Below are 26,754 nucleotides of genomic sequence, written 5' to 3'. Positions count from 1 at the left end.
AAAAAATAAGAAAAAAAATATATGAAAAAATAAAAAATAAATGTTATGAATAAACTAAAAAATATAAATAAAAATAAAAAAATATATAAATAAAAATAAAATAAAAATAAAGATAAAATTAGCACTCAGACAAGCTTTTACCAGTTGGACAAAAAACAATTTATATCAATATCTACATTTAACCCTTTGGGAATCAACGTCCCCATTTGATATATCCACTTCATTCTGAGAAATGCTTTTAACCATATCCCTCCCCTCTCCATGGAGTATTAATTCTATCTATCCCAGAGAACTTAAGGGATGATGGATCCCTGTTATGACATACTCTGTAATGATGTGACAAACTATAATATTTATAGCCCTTTTTGATGTTTCTAATATGTTCCCCCAATCTGGTGGATAGTTTCCTTGTGGTTCTTCCTATGTACTGGAAATGACAAGGGCATTCCAGCAGATAGGTAAGGTAAGTACTATCACAAGATATGAACTTTTTAATTTTATAAGATGATCCATTCGAACAAGACTGAAAATTATCATAGTTCCTTTTATTATCCCCTTTCATATTTTTACATGCTAAACATCATCTACATTTGAAAAAACCAACCCTATCCAAGAATATTGGCAACTTCCTTGGTAAATCGGGAACATTTTTAACCAATATACTTCTTAGCATTGGTGGTTTTCTATAAATGAACAATGGTTTCCTCGGTAATATTTTGTTTAGGACTTCATCTCTTTTCAAAATCGGCCAATGTTTTCTAACAATCATCTCAATCAATTTATATTGACTAGAGTAGCCTGTAATGAAAGCCAAATCACCTATCTTACTTTCCTTAACCTTCTTTTGCAACAGGTCATCTCTTTCTATCTTCTTTACCTGTTCTAATGAGCCGGTTAGGACATCCTCTTTATAACCTTTCTCTCTAAACCTTTGTAGTAGCATATCTGATTGTACCTGAAAAACACCTTCATCATCACAATTACGTTTCAATCTGATAATCTGACTTTTAGGAATAGATCTCGACCAATTTCTATGATGACAACTATGATTTGGAATGTATCCATTCCTATCTACCTCTTTAAAGTATGTTTTGGTACAAAAAGTATTACCCTGTTTGTAAATAGTTAGGTCCAAGAAATTTATAGCCGTTGAGCTGATATTATTTGTGACCAAAATATTTAAAGGATTACAACCCATTTTCCGGATGTAGTCCTCCAATCCTTCTTTTGTCCCCTTCCATAAAATAGTGATGTCATCTATAAATCTCCTGTATAGTAACAGTTCTGAACTTCTATTCTCAAAAATGGCTTTACTTTCCCAACTACTCATGAACAGATTTGCCACCGGTGGTGCATATTTGGCTCCCATGGCTACCCCCATTGCTTGCCTATAAAACTTATTAGCATGCCAGAAAAAATTGTGTGACATAGCTAAGTCCAAACTTTTAAGTAGAAAATCCCTTTGGTTAGGTATCAACCCTGATTTAGTATCTAGTGCCCATTCCACTGACCCTAAGGCATCCACATGTCTTATGTTCGTGTAAAGTGAATTTACATCAACACTGGCCATAACACAATCCCCATCTTCCCTAATTTCTTTTAATATGTTAATTAAATCCACACTATCCCTTAAATAAGCTGGAAAAACAGGGACCAGGAGCTGTAGGAACTTATCAACATATTCCCCCAACCTAGAAAACAGGGAATCAATCCCATTAATAATGGGTCTTCTGGGGGTTTATCCAGATTTTTATGAATCTTTGGTAATTAATATATGACAGGCACTACCGGGGCATTAGGTACCAAATATTGTACCTCCTTCTTCTTCAAAAAAACTTCTTTCTCCTCATTTAATGAGTTTCACTAGCTTAGTTCTATACTTTTTTTACTTTTTTGTGGGATTCCCCTTCAACACTTCATAAGTGTTGACATCATAAACTAATCTATTTAGTTCTGTATAATAATCACTCTTATTTAATACCACAACCCCCCCTTTATCAGCTGTACACAATATTACCCTTTCCCTGTACACAATGCCCCCTCCTGTACATATTACCCCCTCCCTGTACACAGTGCCTCCTCCTATACATATTCCCCGCTCCCTGTACACAATGCCCCCTCCTGTACACATTACCCCTCTCCCTCTACACAATGCCCCCTCCTGTACATATTACCCCTCTCCTCCCTGTACACAATGCCCCCCTCCTGTACATACTACCCCTCTCCCTGTACACAATGTCTCCTCCTGTACATATTACCCCTCTCCCTGTACACAGTGCCCCCTCTTGTACATATTACCCCATCCCTGTACACAATGCCTCCCTCCTTGTACACAACTCCCCCTCCCTATACATATTACCCCCCCCAGTACATATTACTTCTCTCCCTATACATATTACCCCCCTGTACATATTACTCCTCTCCCTGTACATATTACCCCCTCCCTGTACACAATGCCCCCTCTCTATACAGTGGACATAAAATGTCTTCACACCCTTGTTAAAATGTCAGGTTTCTGTGATGTAAAGAAATGAGACAAAGATAAATCATTTCAGAACTTTTTCCACCTTTTAATGTGACCTATAAACTGTACAACTCAATTGAAAAACAAACTTAAATCTTTTAGGGGGGGGGAGTAAACATAAAAAAACTTAAAATAATGTGGTTGCATAAGTGTGTACACCCTCTTATAACTGGGGATGTAGCTGTGTTCAGAATTAAGCAATCACATTCAAAATCATGTTAAATAGGAGTCAGTACACACCTGCCATCATTTAAAGTGCCTCTGATTAACACCAAATAAATTTAATTTGTTCTAGTAGGTCATTCTTGACATTTTCTTAGTCACATCCTATAGCAAAAGCTATGGTCCACAGAGAGATTCCAAAGCATCAGAGGGATCTCACTGTTAAAAGGTCTCAGTCAGGAGAAGGGTACAAAAGAATTTCCAAGGCTTTAGATATACCATGGAACACATTGAAGAGAGTCATATCTACTGTACATATTAGCCCCCTCTTTTTCATATTACCCCTTCCCTGTACACAAAGCCCCCTCCTGTACATATTACACCCATCCTGTACACAATGCCTGTACACAATGCCTCCTCCTGTACTTTTTACCTCTCTCCTCCTCTCTCCCCCTACACATTGCCTTGTTGCACTTGCACACTGTCCCCATAAATATGAGCCATCAGTTGCTGAGATGTTGCACTAGCTTACTGCTCAGCTTAGCAAGGGTTAAAGCTGATGCTGTCTTGCTCAGGTGCACAGTGGAGATCTCTGCATTCCAAAAAGAAGCTGTGCGTCAGACTCCCATTCCTAAGATCTTGGACTAGTCTGCCGCCCTGTCCAGCTCCCCTGTGTACACAGCACAGATGAGAGAGCAGTAGCAATGCTACCTAGTCCCACAAGAAGCCCTGATTAGCTACAGAGTAGTAGAAAGTGCTGACTGGAGCCTTCCCAAGTCTCTGATGCTTGCTTAACTGGGGCAGTCACAGCGGAAGGTATCTGACTTCTGGTACACAGCTGCTGCAGGTTCAGTGCAGAATCACTGTACTGGACCTGCAGTGGCTGCCTAGGGCATGGGCAGGGTCGCAAATGCAACCCCTGATGCTTCGCCAATGTGTATCAGTACTGCTTGAACCAAGAAGAAGGAGTTAGCAGACTCCCACATACTTAACCTGAAAATGTAACTGCAAATTAAAAAAGCATCAGGAATGGTATTCAACTGTCTCTGTGAAGGTGCACAAATAAGGCTAAAATCACCCTAAATGTATTTCCAGTGTATATGCTGTATAAAGGGAAGCACATAGTGCGGGTTTCTCAAATGACTGCAAAGGTAAAAATATACACTTTAACATTTATTATATCGTTATTACAGTACTTTTTGAGCTAGCGCAATCAATTTACGCAGCACTTTACATATACATTGCTCATAAAAATTAAAGGAACACTGTTTAATGAGATTATAGCATCAAGTCAATAAAATATTGATATTGATCTGGTCAGTTAAGTAGCAGAGGGGGTTGTTAATCAGTTTCAGCTGTTTTGATGTTAATGAAATTAACAACAGATGCACTAGATGGGCAACAATGAGACGACCCCGGCAACAATGAGACGACCCCCAGAACAGGAGTGGTTTTACAGGTGGAGGCCACTGACATTTTTTCCGTACTCATCTTATCTGACTGTTTTTCACTAGTTTTTCATTTGGCTAGGGTCAGTGTCACTACTGGTAGCATGAGGCAATCCCTGGACCCTACAGAGGTTGCACAGGCAGTCCAACTCCTCCAGGATGGTTCATTATTACGTGCCATTGCCAGAAGGTTTGCTGTGTCTCCCAGGACAGTCTCAAGAACATGGAGGAGATTCCAGGAGACAGGCAGTTACACTAGGAGAGCTGGACAGGGCTGTAGAAAGTCCCTATTCCGTCAGCAGGACCGGTACCCTTTGTGCAAGGAGGAATAGGATGAACACTGCCAGAGCCCTACAAAATGACCTCCAGCAGGCCCCTGGTGTGAATATCTCTGACCAAGCAATCAGAAACAGACTTCATGAGGGTGGCCTGAGGGCACGATGTCCTCTGGTGGGCCCTGTGTTCACTACCCGGCACTATAGAGCTTGATTGGCATTTGTTATTGAACACAGAATTGGCAGGTCTGCCACTGGTGCCCTGTGCTTTTCACAGTTGAGATCACATGTGGCGGACATGAAAGGGTCTGGAGAAGCCGTGGAGAATGTTATACTGCCTGTAAAATTGTTCAGCATGACCGTTTTGGTGGTGGGTCAGTGATGGTCTAGAGAGGCATATCCATGGAGGGACACACAGACCTCTACAGGCTATACAATGGCACCCTGACTGCCATTATGTATCAGGATGAAATCCTTGGACCCATTGTCAGACCCTACTCTGGTACAGTGGGTCCTGGGTTCCTCCTGGTGCATGACAATGCCCGGGCTCATGTGGCGAGAGTATGCAGGCAGTTCCTGGAGGATGAAGCAGTTGATACTGTTGAATGGCCCCCATGCTCACCTGACCTAAATCCAATAGAACACCTCTGGGATATTATGTTTTGGTCCATCCAACACCACCAGGTTGCACCTCAGACTGTTGAGGAGCTCAGTGATGCCCTGGTCCAGATCTGGGAAGAAATACCCCAGGATACCATCCGTCGTCTCATCAGGAGCATGCCCCGACATTGCCAGGCATGCATACAAGCACGTGGCGGTCATACAAACTACTGAGTACCATTTTGAGTTGCTGCAATGAAATTTCAGCAAAATGGACTAGCCTGCTGCATCATTTTTTTACTTTTCGGGGTGTCTTTGAATTCAGTCCTCAGTAAGTTGATAATTTTCCTTTCCATCAAACGATGGGGCATCCTTACGTTCCTAACACATTACCTAGTCCATATCAGTATAGATATCCAGCATGAGATTTTTCCCCATTGAGATCTGATGTGTTTTCAAAGTGTTCTTTCAATTTTTTTTTAGCAGTGTATATTATGCATTCACAAAATGTCCTCAAGCAGCTTACAATCTAAGGTCCCTAAAAGCTAAGGTCCTTAACCATTCACATACTAGAGCCAATTTAAACAGGAGCCAGCAAGAAAACCCTAACTATAACTAATTTTTAAAATGTCCCCCACCCCCTCACCTATAATTACAAACCCAAATAAAAAGATTTTTTTACTTACCAGTTTTTAATCATATGATCCTGCAGGTCTGGCTCTCTTGTGTCAGTGAGCAGCTACTGCAGGGCAGATGAGGGAGCACCAACAATGGCTGGGCCATGGGAGCTTATAGGAAATGTTGTAGCTCACAGATTTCACAGCCATTGTCGAGTGCTTCCCAAGCCAGACCTGCAGAATTGTGTGACCAGACCAGAGTGGATTGATAATGGATAAGTACACAGGGTAGGCAGGATAGGTAGGAGAGGGGAAGGAACATTTTTAGGAATAGTTATAGTTAGGGTTTTCTCCCACGTAAAGTATGTCATTTTTTTTCTTACTTGTCCTTTTCTTTTTCCAGCATTACCTGACAGCACTGGGGGGTATTATCGCCATCCCCCTAATCTTGTCCAAAGACCTGTGCTTGACCCATGACCCTCTGACCCAGAGTAACTTGATCAGCACCATCTTCTTTGTCTCGGGGATTTGCACCCTCCTGCAGGTTCTGTTTGGGGTCAGGTAATGTGACAATCAGAGGAAGTTTATCTAATGTATTGTTCTTTGAGAATGCTGATCAAATATTTTCTAGTAATGTGTGTTAGGATAATCTGGGTATCATCAGGTAGAAAATACTTTTTCCCAAGTTTAACTACCTAAAGTGATAAGTTGGGGAGCTTGTCCCAATTTCAGGCCAATTTTTTTTTTGCGCTCTCAGCACATATGTATTTTTTAATTGCACACAAATATGCGTCTGCTCGGCGTCAAGGTCCAGACGCCGAGAGGCCGCATATTTGTATGCGATCGGCGTCAAGGGGTTAAGGAACCCTATAAATAGATGATGTGGTGCTTGCTCTGGCTGCCCTGAAATGCACATATGCCAAGGCAGGTGGGCAGGGCCCACCTCCCACACAGATGTCTTCATATAAACTTATGTTGGGTTGCTGCCCTGTGCTACTTTGTCTGGACAGCATGGTCTGTTAAAGGAAGTTGAAAAACAACAGACTTACTGGCCGGATCACCAGGTAAAAAGTCTAAAAAAAAAAAAAAAGGAAATTAATGTAGCCACCACATCTAACAATTGGTCAGCTGCAATATATAAATTTTTGTTTTGGGGTTTATTGCTGCTTTCAGACTTATTTTATTTATTGATTGATTGATTTATTAAAGTGTATCTATAGCTAAATCCTTTTTCATAAGTTTTGGATAGCACATGGAAGGGTGGTACCTCTGTCTGGTTCACATCACTAAATGGATCTGAAATTGATGTGCCACAAGCTGCTTAAACCAGCTGCTGACAAACACTGTGCTTTATTACTTCAGTTGGTTAAAATGCCACATATATTGTATCCATAATCTGGTCCAGTCTGTATACATTGTGTTCTAAAATGTAAAGTGGAACTTCACTCTCTCAATCAACATTTATTATTTTTAATTCTTATGCTGCTAGCGTTAGATAGGAAAGCACTATATATCAAATTTACTTGTTTTAAACTTTTTTTTTTTTTACTTTTCTTCAGTTACTTCCTGGTTCCCATGCCTAGACAAATGATTTCATACATCCCAGGAATCTTCAGATGGGAAGGAGGGGTTTTCTCAGCTATGCACATCCTCCTGCCTGCATGCCTGAACTAAGGGCAGATGGATTCCAGGAAGTAAATGATACCTGAATCATCTGCCCTTTCTTAATATGGCCACGGCCAAAAATGCATAAGGGTGTTTTTCAAAGTGATTTCTTATCAAAATAAAACATGGAGATTGCATGGAAGGGTGCGTTTGTCTTGAATGTGAAAAATTAAATAACGTTTTTTTGTTTGTGGTGCTCAGATACAGTGTAGTTACTTTAAGCTCTGTTGAAGGGGGTGCGTTCCCTCTTCAACACCAAAACATGGTGGCTCTTTAACATAGTCTTCTACCGGATTCTATATTAGAATAATTTTGTATCTGGACCAGGGGCGGACTGACCATTTATTATTATTATTATTATTATTATTATTATTATTATACAGGATTTATATAGCGCCAACGGTTTGCTCAGCACTTTACAATATAACAGGAGACAATACAGTAACGATACAGTTCAATACAAGAGGGAGTTGAGGGCCCTGCTCCTTGGAGCTTACAATCTAGGAGGGAGGGATGAGTGGTACAATAGATAAAACTGTGGGGGATGGAGTGGTTGGAAGCGTAGAGGATACCAGTATTAGCAGAGGGTGGGATAGGCTTCCCTGAAGAGAGAGGTTTTCAATGAACGCCTAAAGTTAAGTAGAGTAGGTGATAGTCTGATAGATTGGGGTAGGGATTTCCAGAGGATGGGTGACCCCCTGGAGAAGTCTTGGAGACTAGCATGGTAGGAGGAGATAAGGGAGCTAGAGAGTAGGAGGTCTTGCGAGGAGCAGAGTGTACGGTTTGGGTGATATTTAGAGATAAGATCGGATATGTAAATTGGGGCAGTGTTGTGGATGGCTTTATATGTTATTGTTAGTGTTTTGAATTTTATCCGTTGGGCAATGGGAAGCCAGTGGAGGGATTGGCAGAGAGGGGTGGCAGATACAGAACGGTTAGTAAGGTGGATAAGCCTGGCAGCAGCATTCATGATAGACTGGAGTGGGGATAGCCTGCGATGAGGTAGGCCAATGAGGAGGGAGTTACAATAGTGAAGGCAAGATAAAACAAGGGAGTGAATAAGTTGCTTAGTGGTTTCCGATGTTCTTGGAGATATTGCGGAGGTGAAGTCTACATGATTTTGTCAGTGATTGGATCTGGGACTGGAATGACAGATGGGAGTCTAGGATTACACCTAGTACCCTGGCATGGGGGGGATGGACTGATGATTGTGTTACCGATATTTATGGTGAGGTCAGTGGAGGTGGCACAGGCATTTAGCCACTCGGGCACTGCCTGAGGGCTCAGGGTCAGTAGGGGGCCCCATGAGAGGCCCTGGTACCTTTCATAGGCTTTTTTTGGGTGTGTTTTGAGTGTGGGTGGGGACACAGGGGCCCCATGATTTCCTATTGCCCGGGGGCTCCATCAGTTGTCAGTCCGCCCCTGATCTGGACTATGGTGTGGCATTTCAGTCTTAGATCCATTTAGTTGCATCACAAACCAAGGAAACTGTGGAGAACCTTTTGGTGTGTAGAAGCCACCAACCCAGAATTCAGCACCCTGTTCCAATACCACTTCAACACTAGTGGATATAAATACCAACTGGAAAATCCTAGGCTTTCAGTCCTACTCATCTGTTCCCCCAGAATTATATTCCTATACCTGCTGGAGAGATACACCCTCCACCCTGTTGATCCTGGTGACCATTGTCATCCAGACAGAAAGTGATGAGAATTTTCAAGTGCTGGGAACTCGTTTTTGTTTTAGGAAACATTTATACTTGCTGCCGGGGGGGGGTGGCAAAAATAGGCGACCAATGAGGAGATAACATATTGCCTCTCAGCCATCTGTCAACTGTCCTCTATAAAGTGATCCACTGTGGATAGCTTTACCGAGTGTCATTGAATACCACCGCAAGTGTAAATGAGTCCTAACTCTCCTGTATCTGTTTCCTACCCCATCCTTGTCAATGTATTTACACCATGTCACATTGAATTTTACACTGTTTTTCGCCATGAATGATCTTGATTGGAATGGCTTATACAGTGAAATGTCACAGGTTCACATGTACACAATGCTAGGCTTTGTTGCTTATGTTTTATAATGTCATTTTACTTGCATGCATGCATGATGCAAACACTACACATCCAGTTTAAAGCTGGATTTCAGGCAAATGGCTAAATACAAAAAATAAAAAAAAATTGAATAAGGAAACCGTTTAACCTGCCAAAGAGCTTGTATTCTTGTTTTCTGCTGCAGGGAGAAGTTCCACTTTAAGGCCTCATCCCCCGCTCCCCGTTAAGGATTGGCACATTTGATGAGCGGGTACCTGTCAAAATTGGGTACCTGCTCCCCAAATGTTCCAATCCTTAATGGGGAGCGGGGGATGAGGCTTTAAAGCAGAACTTCCCCCTGCAGCAGAAAACAAGAATACAAGCTCTTTTGCAGGTTAAACTGTTTCCTTATTTCATTTTTTAAATTTTTTTTTTAATTTCATTTTCCCAGTTAAGGATTGGCACATTTGGGGAGCGGGTACCCAATTTTGACAGGTACCCGCTCCCACTTCCATCTAGGCCAGGGGTCTGCAACCTTTAAGACATAAAGAGCCACTTGGACCCGTTTCCGAAGGGAAAAAAAAGACTGGGAGCCGCAAAACCATTGCAACATTTAAAACAAATCCAACACTGCATATATTGTTTCTTACCTTAATGCTATATACAGGATCGTGCAGTTAGCTGTCAATCTGAAGAAAAAAATAACTTTTCCACTTAACAATGTAAAATATATTTTTGCACATTAATAGCTAATTAAAATATTTAATTTATCTGGTTAATGGGATTTATTCTCCTGAACCTCAGTGCACAGTGTCTGCATATCAGGGCTGTAAGACGTCACCTTCATTTTCACACAGGCTTGCAAGCTGTCATCTGTGAGGCGTGATCGATGTTTGTTTTTAATATAGTTCATGTTGGAGAAGACCTGCTCACATACATATGTGGAGCCGAAGATCGACAGCACTCCAAATGCATACTTTTTCATGTTTATATAAGTGTTGGGGATAGCATTCCAGGTTTCGAATACAAGTTTGTCCTGTTTGGGAAGGTTTTTAATATCACTCCATTTATGATTCTGTGCCAGAATGGCCTTCTGCCGGGCAACATCCTCAAGAGTAGCGGTCAAGCATTTAAACTTGGACACCCATATATCTTTGTCGGCTATATCGGCCAATTCCAACTCAAGATCAGGTTGACTTACACCTGCAAATGCAGTCATATTCAATAGGGATGGATCGATCGCCAGGGGAATGACAGGGAAGGATAATGTGGTTTTTTCCTCTCTGAACTCACAGAATCGTTTCCCAAACGAACTTTGCATTGTGGTGATTGCAGACTTGAAATATTCCAAATTGATTGTATCATGACTTTGTTTGAACTCTCTCAAAGAGGGAAAGTGAGACAGTGTACCTCTCTGTAAATCTTTGATAAACACTGTCAACTTGCGCTCAAAAGCCAAAACCTCTTCCAGCATGTGCAGAGCTGTGCCTCCTTTCCCCTGAAGGGTTGTATTTAGCGTGTTTAGATGTGCTGTCATGTCTACCATAAAATGTAATTTTTCCAGCCACTCTGGCTGTTCCAGCTCAGCAAAGGTGAGCTCTTTGCTGGCCAGGAAGGTTTTTACTTCTTCTAAACATGTGACAAAGCGTTTTAGCACCTCGCCTCTGGACAGCCACCGAACCTTGTTGTGGAGCAGGAGGTCAGAATATATGCTTTCCACTTCATCCAATAACAAACGGAACTGGCGGTGGTTTAAACCCTTTGCCATTATCTTATTAACAATTTGAATGACCACATCCATCACTTTTGTGCATTCTGGCGGAAATGTTTGAGCACATAATGCCTCTTGGTGCAGGATGCAATGAAATGACAGCAGCGTTCTACCAAGCGCCTTCTGCAGTAGAGCCACAAAGCCCTTCTGTGCACCTCTCATACTCGGTGCCCCATCAGTAGCCACTGAGACCAGGTGTTTGGTGTTTATTTTTTTAGCAGTTAAAAAGTCCAGAACAGCCTTACAGATATCCTCACCTCTTGTTTGGTCTTTTAGTGGTATCAGCTCAATCAGTTCTTCCTGTGGCCCAAAAGAGTTCACATATCGACAGAACAGCGCTATTTGTTCAATATCACCTTTATCTTTGGACTCATCACAGGCGATGGAGTACGCCACAGCTGAATTAATGTCTTGAATTTGCTGTTTGCTAATGTTTTCTGCCATTTTTAGGGTTCTGTCTTTGACAGTCTTCGCAGAGAGTGGCATATCTTTGATTTTCTGTCCAATTTCATTCTTGTTTTTGAAGTCCATGTATAGATGTTCCGAAATCTTAATGAATGTTTCTTTTATATACTCTCCATCTGTGAAGGGCTTCCCGTGCTTGACTATTTCCTGAGCGGCCACAAAACTAGCATATGTTGTGGAATTTGCAGACTTCACCCACTTCTTGAAATTATTTTTGCTCATATTAACCTTTCTCATAAGTTCTGCAACGGCTTTTCGTCTCTCATCTCCATCTGGATATTTTTCAGCAAAGGCTGTGTGTTTATTCTGGAAATGCCTTGCAACATTGGACTTTTTGTGGTTTGCTAATTTCTCACCACATATTAAGCATACTGGTAAACCAATCTCGTCAGTAGAGAATGCAAATGATTCTGTCCATGTATCATTAAACACTCTGTTTTCTTCAGAAATTTTTCTCTTCTTGCCTTTATCCATGGCTGACCTACCACGGGGTCGAAAACAGCGACGTAAGTAGAAATCACAGGGCCCATGCCAAAATTTGCTATGCCCACCCCCCTCAAGTTCCAGCCACCCCCTCCCCTCGTTTCCCTGCAACCTGTGTAAAAATTGTTCGATATGTCTGCCGCACTACCACTGTACCGCTAAAAATCGCAGATCACCGCCATTACTGGTAAAAAAAAGAATAAAAATGCCATAAATCAGCAGATGCGGCAATGTGTGCGCAAACAAATCAATGTACGCTTGCGATTTTTTTTTAACAAAAACAAGTAAAAAAATACATATCGGCCAAACTGATGAATACATTTTTTTAAATATTTTTTTGGATATGTATTATAGCAAACAATTATTTAAAAATGTTATTTTTTTCTAAATTGTCACTCTTTTTTGGTTTATAGCGCAAAAAATAAAAACCGCAGAGGTGATCAAATACCACCAAAAAAAGCTCTATTTGTTTGAAAAAAAGGACGCCAATTTTGTTTGGGTACAACGTCGCACGATCACGCAATTGTTAGTTAAAGTGACGCAGCGACAAATCGCAAAAAGCGCTCTGGTCATGAAGGGGGTTTAAGGGCCCAGTAAGCAAAGGGTTAATCAGGGCCACAGTGTATCGTCATAATCACAATCATAGCCTTCGGTAAATATGAGGGCCCAATGTAATCCAAATTATAAATATATTATTATATTATTGTCACTTTTCTATTAATATTTTTTTAACCCCCCTCAGAACTACTTTTCATAGAAAACGTTAAATTAACTTACCTTTTTTTGTTCTTCACTCCCGCGCAGTGCTGTGTTCTTCTTCACGCTCATTCAACGCTAGCTCACGCTGGTTTTGGCTCTGTCACTCCTCCCCCTCGCACACAGGAGGCCTGACGTCACCAGGCACTGTACTCATGGCGAGGCGGAGCTGAACCACGTTGAGTAGCTACGCCGTATAGTAATTCATCCCCCATAGTAATTCATCCCCCATATAGTAATTCATCCCCCATATAGTAATTCATCCCCCATAGTAATTCATCCCCAATATAGTAATTCATCCCCCATATAGTAATTCATCCCCCATAGTAATTCATCCCCCATATAGTAATTCATCCCCCATATAGTAATTCATCCCCCATAGTAATTCATCCCCCATATAGTAATTCATCCCCCATATAGTAATTCATCCCCCATAGTAATTCATCCCCCATATAGTAATTCTTCCCCCATAGTAATTCATCCTCCATATAGTAATTCATCCCCCATATAGTAATTCTTCCCCCATAGTAATTCATCCCCCATATAGTAATTCATCCCCCATAGTAATTCATCCCCCATATAGTAATTCATCCCCCATATAGTAATTCATCCCCCATATAGTAATTCATCCCCCATAGTAATTCATCCCCCACATAGTAATTCATCCCCCATAGTAATTCATCCCCCATATAGTAATTCATCCCCCATATAGTAATTCTTCCCCCATATAGTAATTCATCCCCCATAGTAATACATCCCCCATATAGTAATACATCCCCCATATAGTAATTCATCCCCCATAGTAATTCATCCCCCATATAGTAATTCTTCCCCCATATAGTAATTCTTCCCCCATAGTAATTCATCCCCCATATAGTAATTCTTCCCCCATAGTAATTCTTCCCCCATATAGTAATTCTTCCCCCATAGTAATTCTTCCCCCATAGTAATTCATCCCCCATATAGTAATTCTTCCCCCATAGTAATTCATCCCCCATATAGTAATTCATCCCCCATAGTAATTCATCCCCCATAGTAATTCATCCCCCATAGTAATTCATCCCCCACATAGTAATTCATCCCCCATAGTAATTCATCCCCCATATAGTAATTCATCCCCCATATAGTAATTCTTCCCCCATATAGTAATGCATCCCCCATAGTAATACATCCCCCATATAGTAATACATCCCCCATATAGTAATTCATCCCCCATAGTAATTCATCCCCCATATAGTAATTCATCCCCCATATAGTAATTCTTCCCCCATAGTAATTCATCCCCCATATAGTAATTCTTCCCCCATAGTAATTCATCCCCCATATAGTAATTCATCCCCCATATAGTAATTCATCCCCCATATAGTAATTCATCCCCCATAGTAATTCATCCCCCACATAGTAATTCATCCCCCATAGTAATTCATCCCCCATATAGTAATTCATCCCCCATATAGTAATTCTTCCCCCATATAGTAATTCATCCCCCATAGTAATACATCCCCCATATAGTAATACATCCCCCATATAGTAATACATCCCCCATATAGTAATTCTTCCCCCATAGTAATTCATCCCCCATATAGTAATTCTTCCCCCATAGTAATTCATCCCCCATATAGTAATTCTTCCCCCATAGTAATTCATCCCCCATATAGTAATTCTTCCCCCATAGTAATTCATCCCCCACATAGTAATTCATCCCCCATAGTAATTCATCCCCCACATAGTAATCCATCCCCCATAGTAATTCATCCCCCATAGTAATTCATCCCCCATATAGTAATTCATCCCCCATAGTAATTCATCCCCCACATAGTAATTCATCCCCCACACAGTAATTCATCCCCCACATAGTAATTCATCCCCCATATTGTCTCAATTCACTTACCTTTGCTCCGCGCGTTCCTCTCGCTGTGTTCCCGCGCCGTTCTGGTCTTCAGGGCGGACTGAGAGAGGAGTTCGTCACTCTGCCCCGCCTACATCCTGGCTGCCCCACCTACATCCTGTCAGCCAATGTTCCACGCTCCGCGGGCCGGATTTTTGAGGAGGGAGGGGAGCGGGCGCCCGGCACACAGAAGAGCCGCATGTGGCTCGCGATCTGCAGCTTGCCGACCACCTGGTGGGCAGTGTGCTCCGGAGCCGCAGCAAAGATGTAAAAGAGCCGCATGCGGCTCTGGAGCCGCGGGTTGCCGACACCCGATCTAGGCAGTCAGAAGTGGAATTTGTCCTCCCTCCCCAAAGTCTTCTGGGACACTTGACAGGTCCCAGAAGACTATGGTACAGCACTACTCACGCATGCGCATTGGGAACCCGGCTTTGAAGCCGCAAGCTGTCACAGCCGGGTGCCCACACTGAAGATGCCAGCACTGGGGAGAGAGGACAGTCGGTGAAACCAGAAGTGGTGAGGACACTGCAGGATCGAGGGACAGGTGAGTGTCTGCTTATTAAAATTCTGCAGCTACAGTTTTTGTAGCTGCTGACTTATTTTTTTTTACATTAGGATCTGATGCTCCGCTTTAACCTCCCTGGCAGTATTCCTGAGTGTAGCTCGGGGTAAAGTTTCAGTACCACAAGCGGTAACCCTGAGCTACACTCAGGAATACACTGCAGCGCTGCTCCAGGATCTCTTCTGCACTTACCTTGTCCTGCACTCCCGCGATGTCCCCCCTGCAGTGTCCCCTGTAATGTCCTTCGGCCGATGCCGGCATCTGTCTTCTGGGTTCCGTCCCCTGCGATGTCGGGACGTACGGGGGACAGAACTGGCGGGAAATTTGAAAGTTGTAAAAGTGACATTCACTAAAATCACATAGTAAAACATTACTGTATCAAACCATTTCACATACATTTTGTCCCTAGGGCTTTGTCCTGTGCCCTGCCTGCATTTTTACTATTCTTTCTGCCTGGAAACTGAGAAATGTTCATGGCGTCCAAAAAGTTTCCCTTCAGATCAAAAGCGGTTTTAGATCAGCTAGAGAACAGCGATAGTAAATCAGAACCACTTGCAGAATTGAGTGATAATGATTCGTGAGTAAATTCGATATCAGACCCTGAAAATGATTTTGCGACTTTGCTCAGCGATGTGCGAACTTGGCGCTATATTTCAAATTTCAGTGTTTTTGGTTTGATTATATTATTGAATTAAATTTATTATTATTATATTATTATTTTTTTATGATTATTTATTAAATTATAATTTATGATTTCATGTTTCAAATTTTAACCTCCCGGTATGTTTACTAGACTCTTGTTCGGACAGATTTCAGTGAGTTATTCCTAAAAATTACAGGCCTACAATAAAAAAAATACATATTTCCATGCAAAAAAATGTACCGCTTTGAGCACAGAAATACTGACATAATCAGACCGTTAGGGAGGTTAAGTAGCAATTACAGATATTGTGTCCCCCCACCCCCAAGCCTTTGATTGGAGAGTGAAAGAAGAAACAACAGACTGATGAGCTCATCCCCCCTGTCACTCTGCTCTCTCCTCCTCCTTGCACTACTGATTGGTTCCTTGTGCAGCTTCTTCCCACTTCAGTCTGAACTGTACAGAGACTACTAGATACCAGATCACATTCAGGTATTTCTTACACTGCATTCAAAAATACATGAAATTATGTGTTAATGATTACAGTGCTGCATTAATGTGTGTCCTACATATCTGGATAGAGGTCACCTCTGAAGGACCTCTAATGGAAATCTTTGCTGTGGTAAGATGTAGGCTTGCTATAATATAGCTTGCATACTAATCTAATGGCTTTAATCGTTTTTAAAGGATAAGTTAACCTTTTGACCAAAAATAACAAATTGCAGTTAAAAAAATGTGCATTTATTTATTTTTGGTTGCAGGACCCTGTAAACCATTGCATCAGTGATCAGCAATTCGCTGGTGCAATGCAGGTCTCCTGCAGACATGTCAGTATATCTGCTTGCTGGAGCGCAGATACACAGACAGGAAGAATCTATGAACTGCCATGGTGCTCCACAGCGCCATGGTAGTTCATTGAGAACTGCAAGCCTACAGCTGCAAAGGCTGCTGGGACTTGTAGTTCATTCATTCACAGAACTCTGTGAATGAATGACACTGCTGTGTGGGCAGAGTCCTGCACAGCCACTCTCTATTCAAAAAGTGACAGTTTGTACGGGAAACTTCTCCCCATACTGCTGCCACAGGGAAGGGGTAAATTGGGTGGGGGCTGCAGCATTGGGAACGTGTTACATGTTCCACCCTAAAAACAGGTTCAACATGTAACGTTCCCAAAGGTGAACTTATCCTTTAAACCGCAGACCTGGAACAAGTAGGAAATTATGTTTTTCTTACTGTACTCACTGCATAAATGAACCACGCCAGGTACTGACCAAATTTTATTGGCACCCTAACAATTAGCATTTTAGGAAAGAGGTTGGTGATGTCACCCTCCTTATATCTTCCAGCTTTGGCTAACTATGTGAAATATTTTTTCTTTCTCTGACTTTTCCTCTGCAGACTTCCGATCTTACAAGGAGGAACTTTTGCCTTCCTAACGCCTTCCCTCGCCATGCTGTCCCTCCCACGGTGGAGATGCCCAGAGTGGACCCAGAATGCCAGTTTAGTGAATGCCACGTCTCCTGAATTTATTGACATTTGGCAGTCAAGGATAAGGGAGGTAAAACTATACATTCCACCTTTTATCATGAAAAAAACATCCTTGAGTTCTAGTCCAGTGACTTTGCATAACCTGGCTACACACTGTTAGTTTTCCTTCATTCAACCAGCTGGCTGAACAAAAAATAAAACACACAAATCCACACATACCAGGACATTGTGTTGTCACAGCTGCACCAACCAAGGTAAAAAATTTCCAGCATGTCCCTTCAACAGAAGTCAATCAATCGACTTCTGTCATCCAGGGGTGCTCATACACTAATTGAAATTCACCCAGTCCCTACTAAACTGGCCAAATGTGGCCAATGTTTGCCAATGAATGCCTATCTTTACTCTTACATAATATTATCAGCCTTCTTAGCAATGTTTTTCTACTCTGTGTTGTCTTCGGTCATTCCTACAATCCTTCTTGGGGTAATTTGGAATAAATCATTGACTAACCTACAAAACAATTTCCTGGGGCATGCAGAGAATCTTCACAGAGTCAACATGACAGACAAGTGATATATCCACAATTCATGTTTCATGATTATATCAGGACACTTACAGTATCTCCAATATTTGTTATTCTTCCAGGAGGCCTGATAAGTAAATCCATTGAAGAACTGTGATCAGTCAGCAGTGAGCCTCCTGTAGCCTAGGCCTCATGCACACTTCTGCTGCATGTTTAGGGGTTTTTGGCATTTTTTTGCCAGAGCCCCTGAACTCAACTCAATAAAAGTCTGTGTCCATGCACACATAGGCTTTTACCAGAGTTTAGAGGCAGTAAAATGCTCCTCTCCAGAACAAGGAATTGTGTCTTTTGACAGAAAAAAGCCAAGCGCAACAAAAATGCATGTAAACATGCAACGCATTTAGCATTTGGACTTTTTCAATTCAATGGCCAGAATAAAGTTTTATTCTGGCCAATGAAATGAATAAATGCCCAAGCGCTTGACGCAGGTAAACACGTGTAGATGCGGCACACGCGTTTACCAGCGTCAAGTTTTTTTTTTGTTGCCAGAAACAAACACCAGGAGCAGTTTTAATGAAAACAACACCTCCTGCGCTCTAGGATGTCCAGTGTGTATGTACCCTAAAAAGGCTGTTTGCTGTGGATTACTACTTTATGCTTTGCTTTAAAGCGGTAGTAAACCGTAGGAAAGAAAAAAAAAATCTCCTGCAAGGTAATGTCATAATGTGCTAGTATGCATAGCAGACTAGCACATTATGTAAAACTTACCTTAAAACAAAGCCTTCCAGCGACGCACTGTCACTGCTTTAAGCTAGATAGTATTTACAGTGAAGGAAATAAATATTTGATCCGCTGCTGATTTTGAATGTTTGCCCACTCACAAAGAAATGATCAGTCTAAAAATCGAATGGTAGGTGTATTGCAACACAGAGACAGAATAGCAACAACAAATTCTAAATAAATGCATGTCTAACAAATTATGCACTGATTTGCATGTTCGTGAGGGAGATAAATATTTGATCCCCTATCATTCAGCAGGATTTCTGGCTACTAGGTGTCTTTCATACAGGTAACAAGTTGAGATTAGAAGCAGTCTCTTAAAGGGAGTGCTGCTAATCTCATTTTGTTACCTGTATAAAAGACACTCAAACAATCAGATTCCAAACTCTCCACCATGGCAAAGACCAAAGAGCTGTCCAAGGATGTCAGAGACAAAATTGTAGACCTATGTTTGTTGCTATTCTGTCTCTCAGTGTTACAATACACCTACCAGGAGCGGACTGACTATTTGGGAACTCGGGCACTGCCCAAGGGCTCGGGGTCAGTAGGGGGCCCCATGAGATGCCCTTGGTACCTTTTCATAGGCTTTTTTTGAGTGTGGGCAAGGACACAGGGCCCCCATGATCCCCTATTGCCCGGGGGCCCCATGAGTTGTCAGTCCGCCCCTGACACCTACCATTTGATTTTTAGACTGATCATTTGTTTGTGAGTGGGCAAACATTCAAAATCAGCAGGGGATCAAATACTTATTTCCTTCACTGTACATAAATTGTATACAATTGTGTACAGATGCCTCTGATGTACATTGATTCACAATCCGATAATCCTGTATACAATTAGAACATGTGCTATACCTGGCCTTACATAGTTCAAAATTCAGCTGGCTCAGCAGGGACCGTCTGAATTTCAGTCCTCTATGGGCACCCTGGTTGTACAGAAGTCGATCTATCGATTTGACTTGTATACAACCAGCCTGTCAGATAAATGCCGCCCAAACAGTACTGTCGGCTGTAGCTGGCTAGAGCCGGCAGAGCTGATCAGTCTATTATGATGGTGAACAAGTCTTCCCACCATCAGAATACTATAGCACAGCGGGAGCGAATCCCCCATCCACCTGGAATGTGTGGATGTGGGAATTGGGTCACTTTTTTTGTTCAACCAGCAACATCCATTTTGTAACGACTTTTGTCTGTAGAGTTTTTATTTTCTCCTGTCCCCTCATGAATATGCAGTTATATAGTCAAATCGTTTTTATGTTATTGATTTTTAATTCCCATTTTTTGTATTATCTGTGTGTTTGTTCCGGATGGTGGTTTACGCATATACACTAAGTTGGTTGCTTCAGCTGTCATGCATTTGGAGTTATGTGTTTGTTAAGTGAATTAATGGTTGGAGTCCATGCCTTCACCACTATTTATTTTGTGGTTTCATGTCATATTATTATGACTAAAGCTGTGTAGGCTGAAACACGTCAACTTACTGTATCTGAGATTCCTGCACTGTTTCTATAATAAATGAAGATTTTAAGAGCAGTAACGGCAGTACAGTTCTTCTTCTTTATCCTGTACTACATACAGCTGGGCTGCCATAGACATTCCTGTTAGCTTTTTTTTCTCCCATTCTCTCCTCTTCCTTATATCCCATGTTTCAACTTTTTCAGGTTCAGGGGGCCATCATGGTCGCATCTTGTTTCCAAATATTCATTGGGTTTTCTGGTCTGATTGGCTACCTCATGCGATTCATTGGACCACTGACTATCGCACCTACTATCATGCTAATCGCACTGCCTCTCTTTGAGTCTGCTGGCTATGATGCTGGGGCACACTGGGGGATATCAGCCATGTGAGTGAAAATCGTATATGGATTAGGCTAGATTTATGTAGGCTTGCAGGAACCTGTAAGCCACTGAGTACACTTATACAAGCTATGCTGTCCTACGAACGGTTAGCCCACAGCTAGCTAACAAAACTGACAGAAGCAGCGTTGTTTCATTCCAAAACTAAATTTTACTTCTGTGAATAGTTCCATGAAACTGCAATACAATCAGGTGAATAGAGGTTACAATATGCTTTTAAACTTGTCTCTTACAAATGCATACAATGAACACCTTTCTTTTGCAGGAAGCCTACCTTCAAATCCACATATGCATAACAGTGCAAATTATATATAAATATCATAACTTTAACAAACAATAAATAGATCTACAAGCATATGAGTATCAAAGGTGAAAAAGGAGCAGAGCTGTACTTGTGTGTTCCTCTTTAAACTGAAATGACACTGCAGTGAATTGTGGAATCTCTTTACTAACAAAACTGCAATATACTTCCTGTTCTTGTGTGAAAAAAATTAAAAAAATAAGCTGCAATTGCAGTGAACACCCAACAGATAGCTCCCTACTCAACATAATAATCTGATAGACAGTACACAAGCTGTTAGCCAATTGATAATCTGCTGAGTTTAGTTTTGAGATTAGGGATGTCGGGTTACTGGTTTTAAATTAAAACTCCACTTGTGTTAACAAAAAATGAGTACAGAATATTCAATTGCTGCTCAAGCTATTTTTAAAATTACCTTTCTATTTCAATCTACAGCTGATAAAATGTTTGAAATACTGTAATTATAACTTTAGGCATACCCTGCAATAGGAATATCATTTTTGGTGAGATACATCCTAACGCATGTTTACTAAAAGGGTGCCGATACTGCAACTCTCCTCATTAACCACTTTCCCGCCACCCTATAACAGATATACTGCTACAGGGTGGCATGGGTGCTCAAAATTATATATATATATATATATATATATATATATATATATATGTGTGTGTGTGTGATTTTGCATTTCCGGATGGGGGTGCGCAAGCTTTTCGCGGCCTTGACTGTCAATCACCGGGTCCCAGCTGGTGATTACTCAGCGGCACCCGGTGATCGTGGAGCATTACCGACGGAGGGAGAGAACTGTAAGTAAACAATACAGTTCTCTTCCCTGTCAGCTCCTGCACACTACTTCACATGGCTTTGCATAGCAGAGCCAAGCAAAGCAGTGTGCTTACAGTGAAGCACACACACACAGCTTACAGTAAAACAGCACACAGCTAACCCTTTGATTGCCCCAGATGTTAACCCCTTTCTGCGCAGTGTCATTACTACAGTGTCAGTGCTTTTTATTAGAACTGATAACTGTATTGGTGTCACTGGGGATGTCAGTGACACCAAGTCAGTTCCCCCCGTGTCAGAATGCCCGCCGCAGTCCCGCTGTAAGTTGCTGATTGCCACCATTACTAGTAACAATAAACAAAAAAATAAAACATTCCAGTATAAATACCGCCATTTGTAAACGCTATAACTTTCATGTAAACCAATTACTTTACACGTATTGGGGTGTTTTTTAGCAGACATGTCGCAGAATACATTTTGGCCGAAATTTATGACGATGTTTGATTTTTAAAATATTTTTACTGGATATGTTTAATAGCAAAAAGTCATTTTTATAGCGCAAAAAATAAAAACCGCACAGGTGATTAAATACCACCAAACGAAAGTTCAATTCATCGGAAAAAAGGACGTAAATTTAATTTGGGTGCAGCATTGCATGACCGCGCAATTGTCAATTAAAATAACGCAGCACCATAACAAAAAAATTGGCCTTGTCAGGAAGGGGGGTGAATCCTCTAGGGGGAAAGTTAAATTGCTGAAAATTGTATAGAACAGAAATAGGTAGGAATCTGCAACAAAGCACATTGATCACAAAGGGGTTGCTTTTTTTTCCTTCTCAGCAAAAGTGAACATATGCTTTAAAAAAGGAAAAATTAGATTTAGAATGCCTTTTCTGGCAAACAAATGTTTATGAAAACTGTGTGATCTTCACACTTATGCATTGCAATAACACACCATGCACATGTTAATCATTTAGAATGTCACCCAACAAACTTGACTTGCAGCTCATGAAAACACAGGTTGCTTTACCCTTTGAAGCCCAATTAAAAGCTCACACCGTTTTGTTCCTTAATAGTCCTGCACTCTGCACATTATGATTTGTGACTGATTTTTGCTTGGAAATCACTTAAAATATACGTTGGCAGAGCTGATTAACATCCACACCTCTCATCACAGGTGTCTTCACACAGGCTAGTTTTGTACAGAAGAGAAGGGGGCATGCCTGACAAGGTCTTTTACTTGCTGATAGTGCTGATTACTGAGTGCACTGGGTCTGGTCCCAGTCATACTGTTATGCACCATCTACAATTGCTGTAACAGGACAGTGGAGATTGTTAGTACAATGTCTGACTGCATATCCATTTTTGGCTTTAGTTGGGCTTTATTTATTTGATTTCTACTCATTTTCTAGGAAAGCCTTTTTCAAAATTTGCCTTGAATTTTTTTTTCTAATTTGCAGCATTGTTCTTTGTTGTTTTGCTCTTTTCATTCTCCTTTTCAGGACCACATTCTTCATAGTACTGTTCTCTCAGTACCTGAGGGATATTCCATTACCATTTCCTTATTACTCTAAAAGTAATGGAAAGTGGCAATACTCCAGGACCTACATCTTCCAGATCTTCCCGGTAAATACAAATCTGCATGCAAGCTTATTAATGTCCTCAACTTTTTTGTTTTTTACAGAACATTTTTTTCTTGGAAGTTTTCACAATGGAATACGGACATTAAAACAAATGTTCCCCAACTGGAGTTTAAAGCTGAACTTCAGGCAAATAAAAAGACAAAAAGTATTGAACTTTTGTGATCATTAATACATCATTACATTTATTTTTTTTTTAATGTGAGCAGTGTAAGTACCTGAATCTGTCCTTGCATATGTTTCTTGCAGTACCTGTACAGCAGGGCTGGAATGCAAGAGAAAGAAACATTACAAGGAGTCGATCAGTTCATGCGCTGACAAGAAGCATGCTCATAGCAGACATGGAAGGAATGACAGGGAGATGAGCTCACCACTGTGCAGCTTCTCCTTTCAGTGTCCAGTCACAGGCTCAGGGTGACCCGGGCACAGAAGTGGGCAAAATAATTCAGACTATCAGCTTAAGGATATCTAGCAGCCAAAAAAAAGACTGTAGGGGAAATGTGTAATGAAGCTGAACACTGCAGCAAAAGCTGGTTTATTTTATCTTTTAATAGGCCATTCATTTTTTTATCTATTATTTTTGGCTGGACTTCTGTTTTAAACCCTTTACCTACTTTATTCAAAACTGAAAAATTTTTTTTTTTTTTTTTCAAATTTAGATATACTTTATAGCACCTATAGACATACCTCCCATCTTTCTTAGAGGGGAAAAAGGAACATCTTTTAGTACAAAATATTAAAACGTATGTAAAGCCCTAACTTTTTTTTTTGAATAGGGAAGGGTCAAAACTCCTGTCAGTATATTTTTTACTATCTGTGTCCTGTTGGGATATTTCCCTTCACTTTCTGTCCTGATGATGCAATAGGAAGTTAGAGAAAATGTATTTGCAAATTAAAGGGAATTTCCTCTTAGGGCTCCTTCACACCCGAACAGGGTGCAGGAAACCTGTGTTCTGTGAGCATTTCCTGCCGCGCGTTCAAAACACACAAGGTGTGCGATCTGCTGGGGATGTTCATGAAACCCCAAGTGCAGATTGCAAAAGCAGTGTGTTTGCCTGCACTAGATTGCATGGCTTCACAGTATCATGCGATCTGGTTGCAGTGCATTTTTAAAGTGCTTATTTTGGTGCTATCTAGGGCAATCTCAGACCACTCAAATGAATGGGTGGAAAATCGCACTGCACGGAATCACAATGGAACGGGGACCACGTTCCTGGGTGATTCAGGTGTGAACTGGCCCTTAGACAATTGTCACTGGAACAGGTATCCCCGCTGAAAGATTCCCCCTTATTTTGAATTACCCATCATATTTTGTCTAAGTGATGATGGTCACCAAGGTAAACTAAGGTGGTGTATCTACCAATCTGGGACACAGACAGCAATACAACAGTAGAGATAGTAGTACAAACGACTCTCCTCTAATTTATTGTTCCTTTAAGTTATATATCAACTGAACTGCACTAGGAACCCCTGGAGCATGAACTGTAAAAGAGAGAGCATTAAACAGGGTTTATAGTTCTAAGTACAATACTAATAAAACATAATAACTTTATTGCAATTCATCCAAAAGTAATTCTGTGTATAGATTTCCAATTCCTGCACATACATATAGACTGTAAATTGTAAGCTTCTGGGCCATTCTGTACCGTTTTCTTGTTTAGAATAGTCCTGGAGCTTATCCAATGACTCCTTTCTCTTGTCACTTTTGCACAGGTCCTCTTTGGCATCTCAATCTCCTGGCTGATTTGTTATATCCTGACCATCACCAATGTCTTTCCATCCAATCCGCAAACATATGGGTATTTAGCTCGAACAGATGTGAAAGGGAATGTAGTGTCTCTTGCCCCGTGGTTCCGCTTCCCTTACCCAGGTATCATCACTAACACAAGCTGCAGAAAACCTGCTTATTTTGTACAGTTTATTAAATCCAGAATGATGTACAGGATTGTTTAAATTCTAAGGAATGTTATCAAAGTAAAGTCAACTATTTAACAGGCCAATAAACCATCAAGGGACACTTTCCTCATATAAATGACCCTTCAGGCTTGAAAGACTTTTGAATTTCCATATCTGTGGAGACCCCCAGGCATTTCCATTGTGCAGCCTATTGATCTCTGTTGTCGGCCATGTTAGATTGAGGAGGGGCTGACTAAAGTACTAACCGGAGGTGAGTTGCAAGTAGTAGAATATCTCCCTATCCTATGTGGCTTTATCTCTAACCATAGTATTAAAAAGACCCTACATCATTTACATGCAGATATAAAGTGGAACTCCAAGAATATTTCCACACCCTGTTCTGTAAAACAACTTTTTTCTCTCCAGGGTACAGATGGAAAAGCCTGGAAAAAAACTGGGGGAACAAAAAGGTGTGTTTCCACTTTTTCAAAGCTGTTTTTTTTCTGGAAAAATTGGAAAAAAAGAATTGTGGACTATGTTCTTTTAAAATGATAAATAATATATCTATCACATGGTATTCAAACTATAAAATATGATGACCTTAACTGCTTCCTGACTGCCCTATAGTAGAACTACTGCTGCAAGGCGGCAGGGCTGCGCAAAATCACGTGTATATATACGTGATTTTGTATTTCTGGATAGAAGGCTCGCACACTCGCCCTACTCGCGCCCTACCCATGCCACCATTGGAGGCTACAGCTGTTGATCACCGCATCCCGGCTGGTGATTCCCCGCCAGCACCCTTGACAGGGGAGAGAGTATCATTGACAGGGGAGAGGTCTGTATGTAAACAATGCAGATACCTCTCCTGTCAGCTCCAGCACACTGCTTTGTATTGCTCTGCATAGCAGAGCAATACAAAGCAGCGTGCTTATATAGTAAAGCACAGCACATAGTAAAACACAGCACACAACACACAGTTAATCCTTTGTTTGCCCCAGATGTTAACCCCTTTCTGCCCAGTGTCATTAGTACAGAGTCAGTGCTTTTTATTAGCACTGATCACTGTATTAGTGTCATTGGGATGTCAGTGACAGATAGTCAGTTCCCCCCCCAGTGAAAGAATCCCTGCCGCAGTCCCGCTATAAATCGCTAATTGCTACCATTGCTAGTATAAAAAAAAAAATTCCAGTATCTATACAGTAATTTGTAGACGCGATAACTTTAATGTAAACCAATTCATTTACATGTATTTGGATTTTTTTTTAGCAAAGACATGTAGCAGAATACATTTTGGCCTAAATTTATGAGGAAATGTAAGTTTTACATTTTTTTTAATGGACGTTTTATAGAAAAACGTAAAAAAAAGATTTTTTATAATAGTTTGTCTTTTTTTTGTTTATAGCGCAAAAAATAAAACCTTCGCAGGCGATCAAATACCACCAAAAGAAAGCTCCATTTGTGGGGAAAAAAGCACATAAACTTCATTTAGGTGCAGGGTTGCATGACCATGCAATTGTCAGTTAAATAACGCAGTGCTGCATTGTAAAATATGGCCTGGCCAGGAAGGGGGGTAAATCCTCTGGAGGGCAAGTGGTTAAA

General features: G+C 41.1%; 1 protein-coding gene across 3 annotated transcripts in view; it reads left to right on the top strand.

Annotated features, from left to right (window-relative positions):
* LOC149459701 (solute carrier family 23 member 1-like) overlaps positions 1-26,754 on the top strand; it is a 71,226-nt gene that overhangs the window by 24,894 nt on the left and 19,578 nt on the right. For 2 of the 3 annotated variants that reach the window (XM_089680662.1, XM_089680663.1), the window contains exons 3-7: positions 6,030-6,187; positions 17,288-17,447; positions 20,341-20,522; positions 23,119-23,242; positions 24,970-25,126. In XM_089680662.1, coding sequence (XP_089536788.1) covers positions 6,030-6,187; positions 17,288-17,447; positions 20,341-20,522; positions 23,119-23,242; positions 24,970-25,126 — 781 coding nt within the window. The remainder of the gene's footprint in view (positions 1-6,029; positions 6,188-17,287; positions 17,448-20,340; positions 20,523-23,118; positions 23,243-24,969; positions 25,127-26,754) is intronic. The other variant, XM_089680664.1, reaches the window with a different exon arrangement.

Source organism: Staurois parvus, unplaced genomic scaffold (genome assembly GCF_062004578.1).
Source record: "Staurois parvus isolate SC_StPar_1 unplaced genomic scaffold, SC_StPar_1.0 ptg000249l, whole genome shotgun sequence".
Taxonomy (NCBI): Eukaryota; Metazoa; Chordata; class Amphibia; order Anura; family Ranidae; genus Staurois; species Staurois parvus.
Note: the sequence above shows the minus strand (reverse complement) of the source record. Positions and strands in the feature narration are given on the sequence as shown.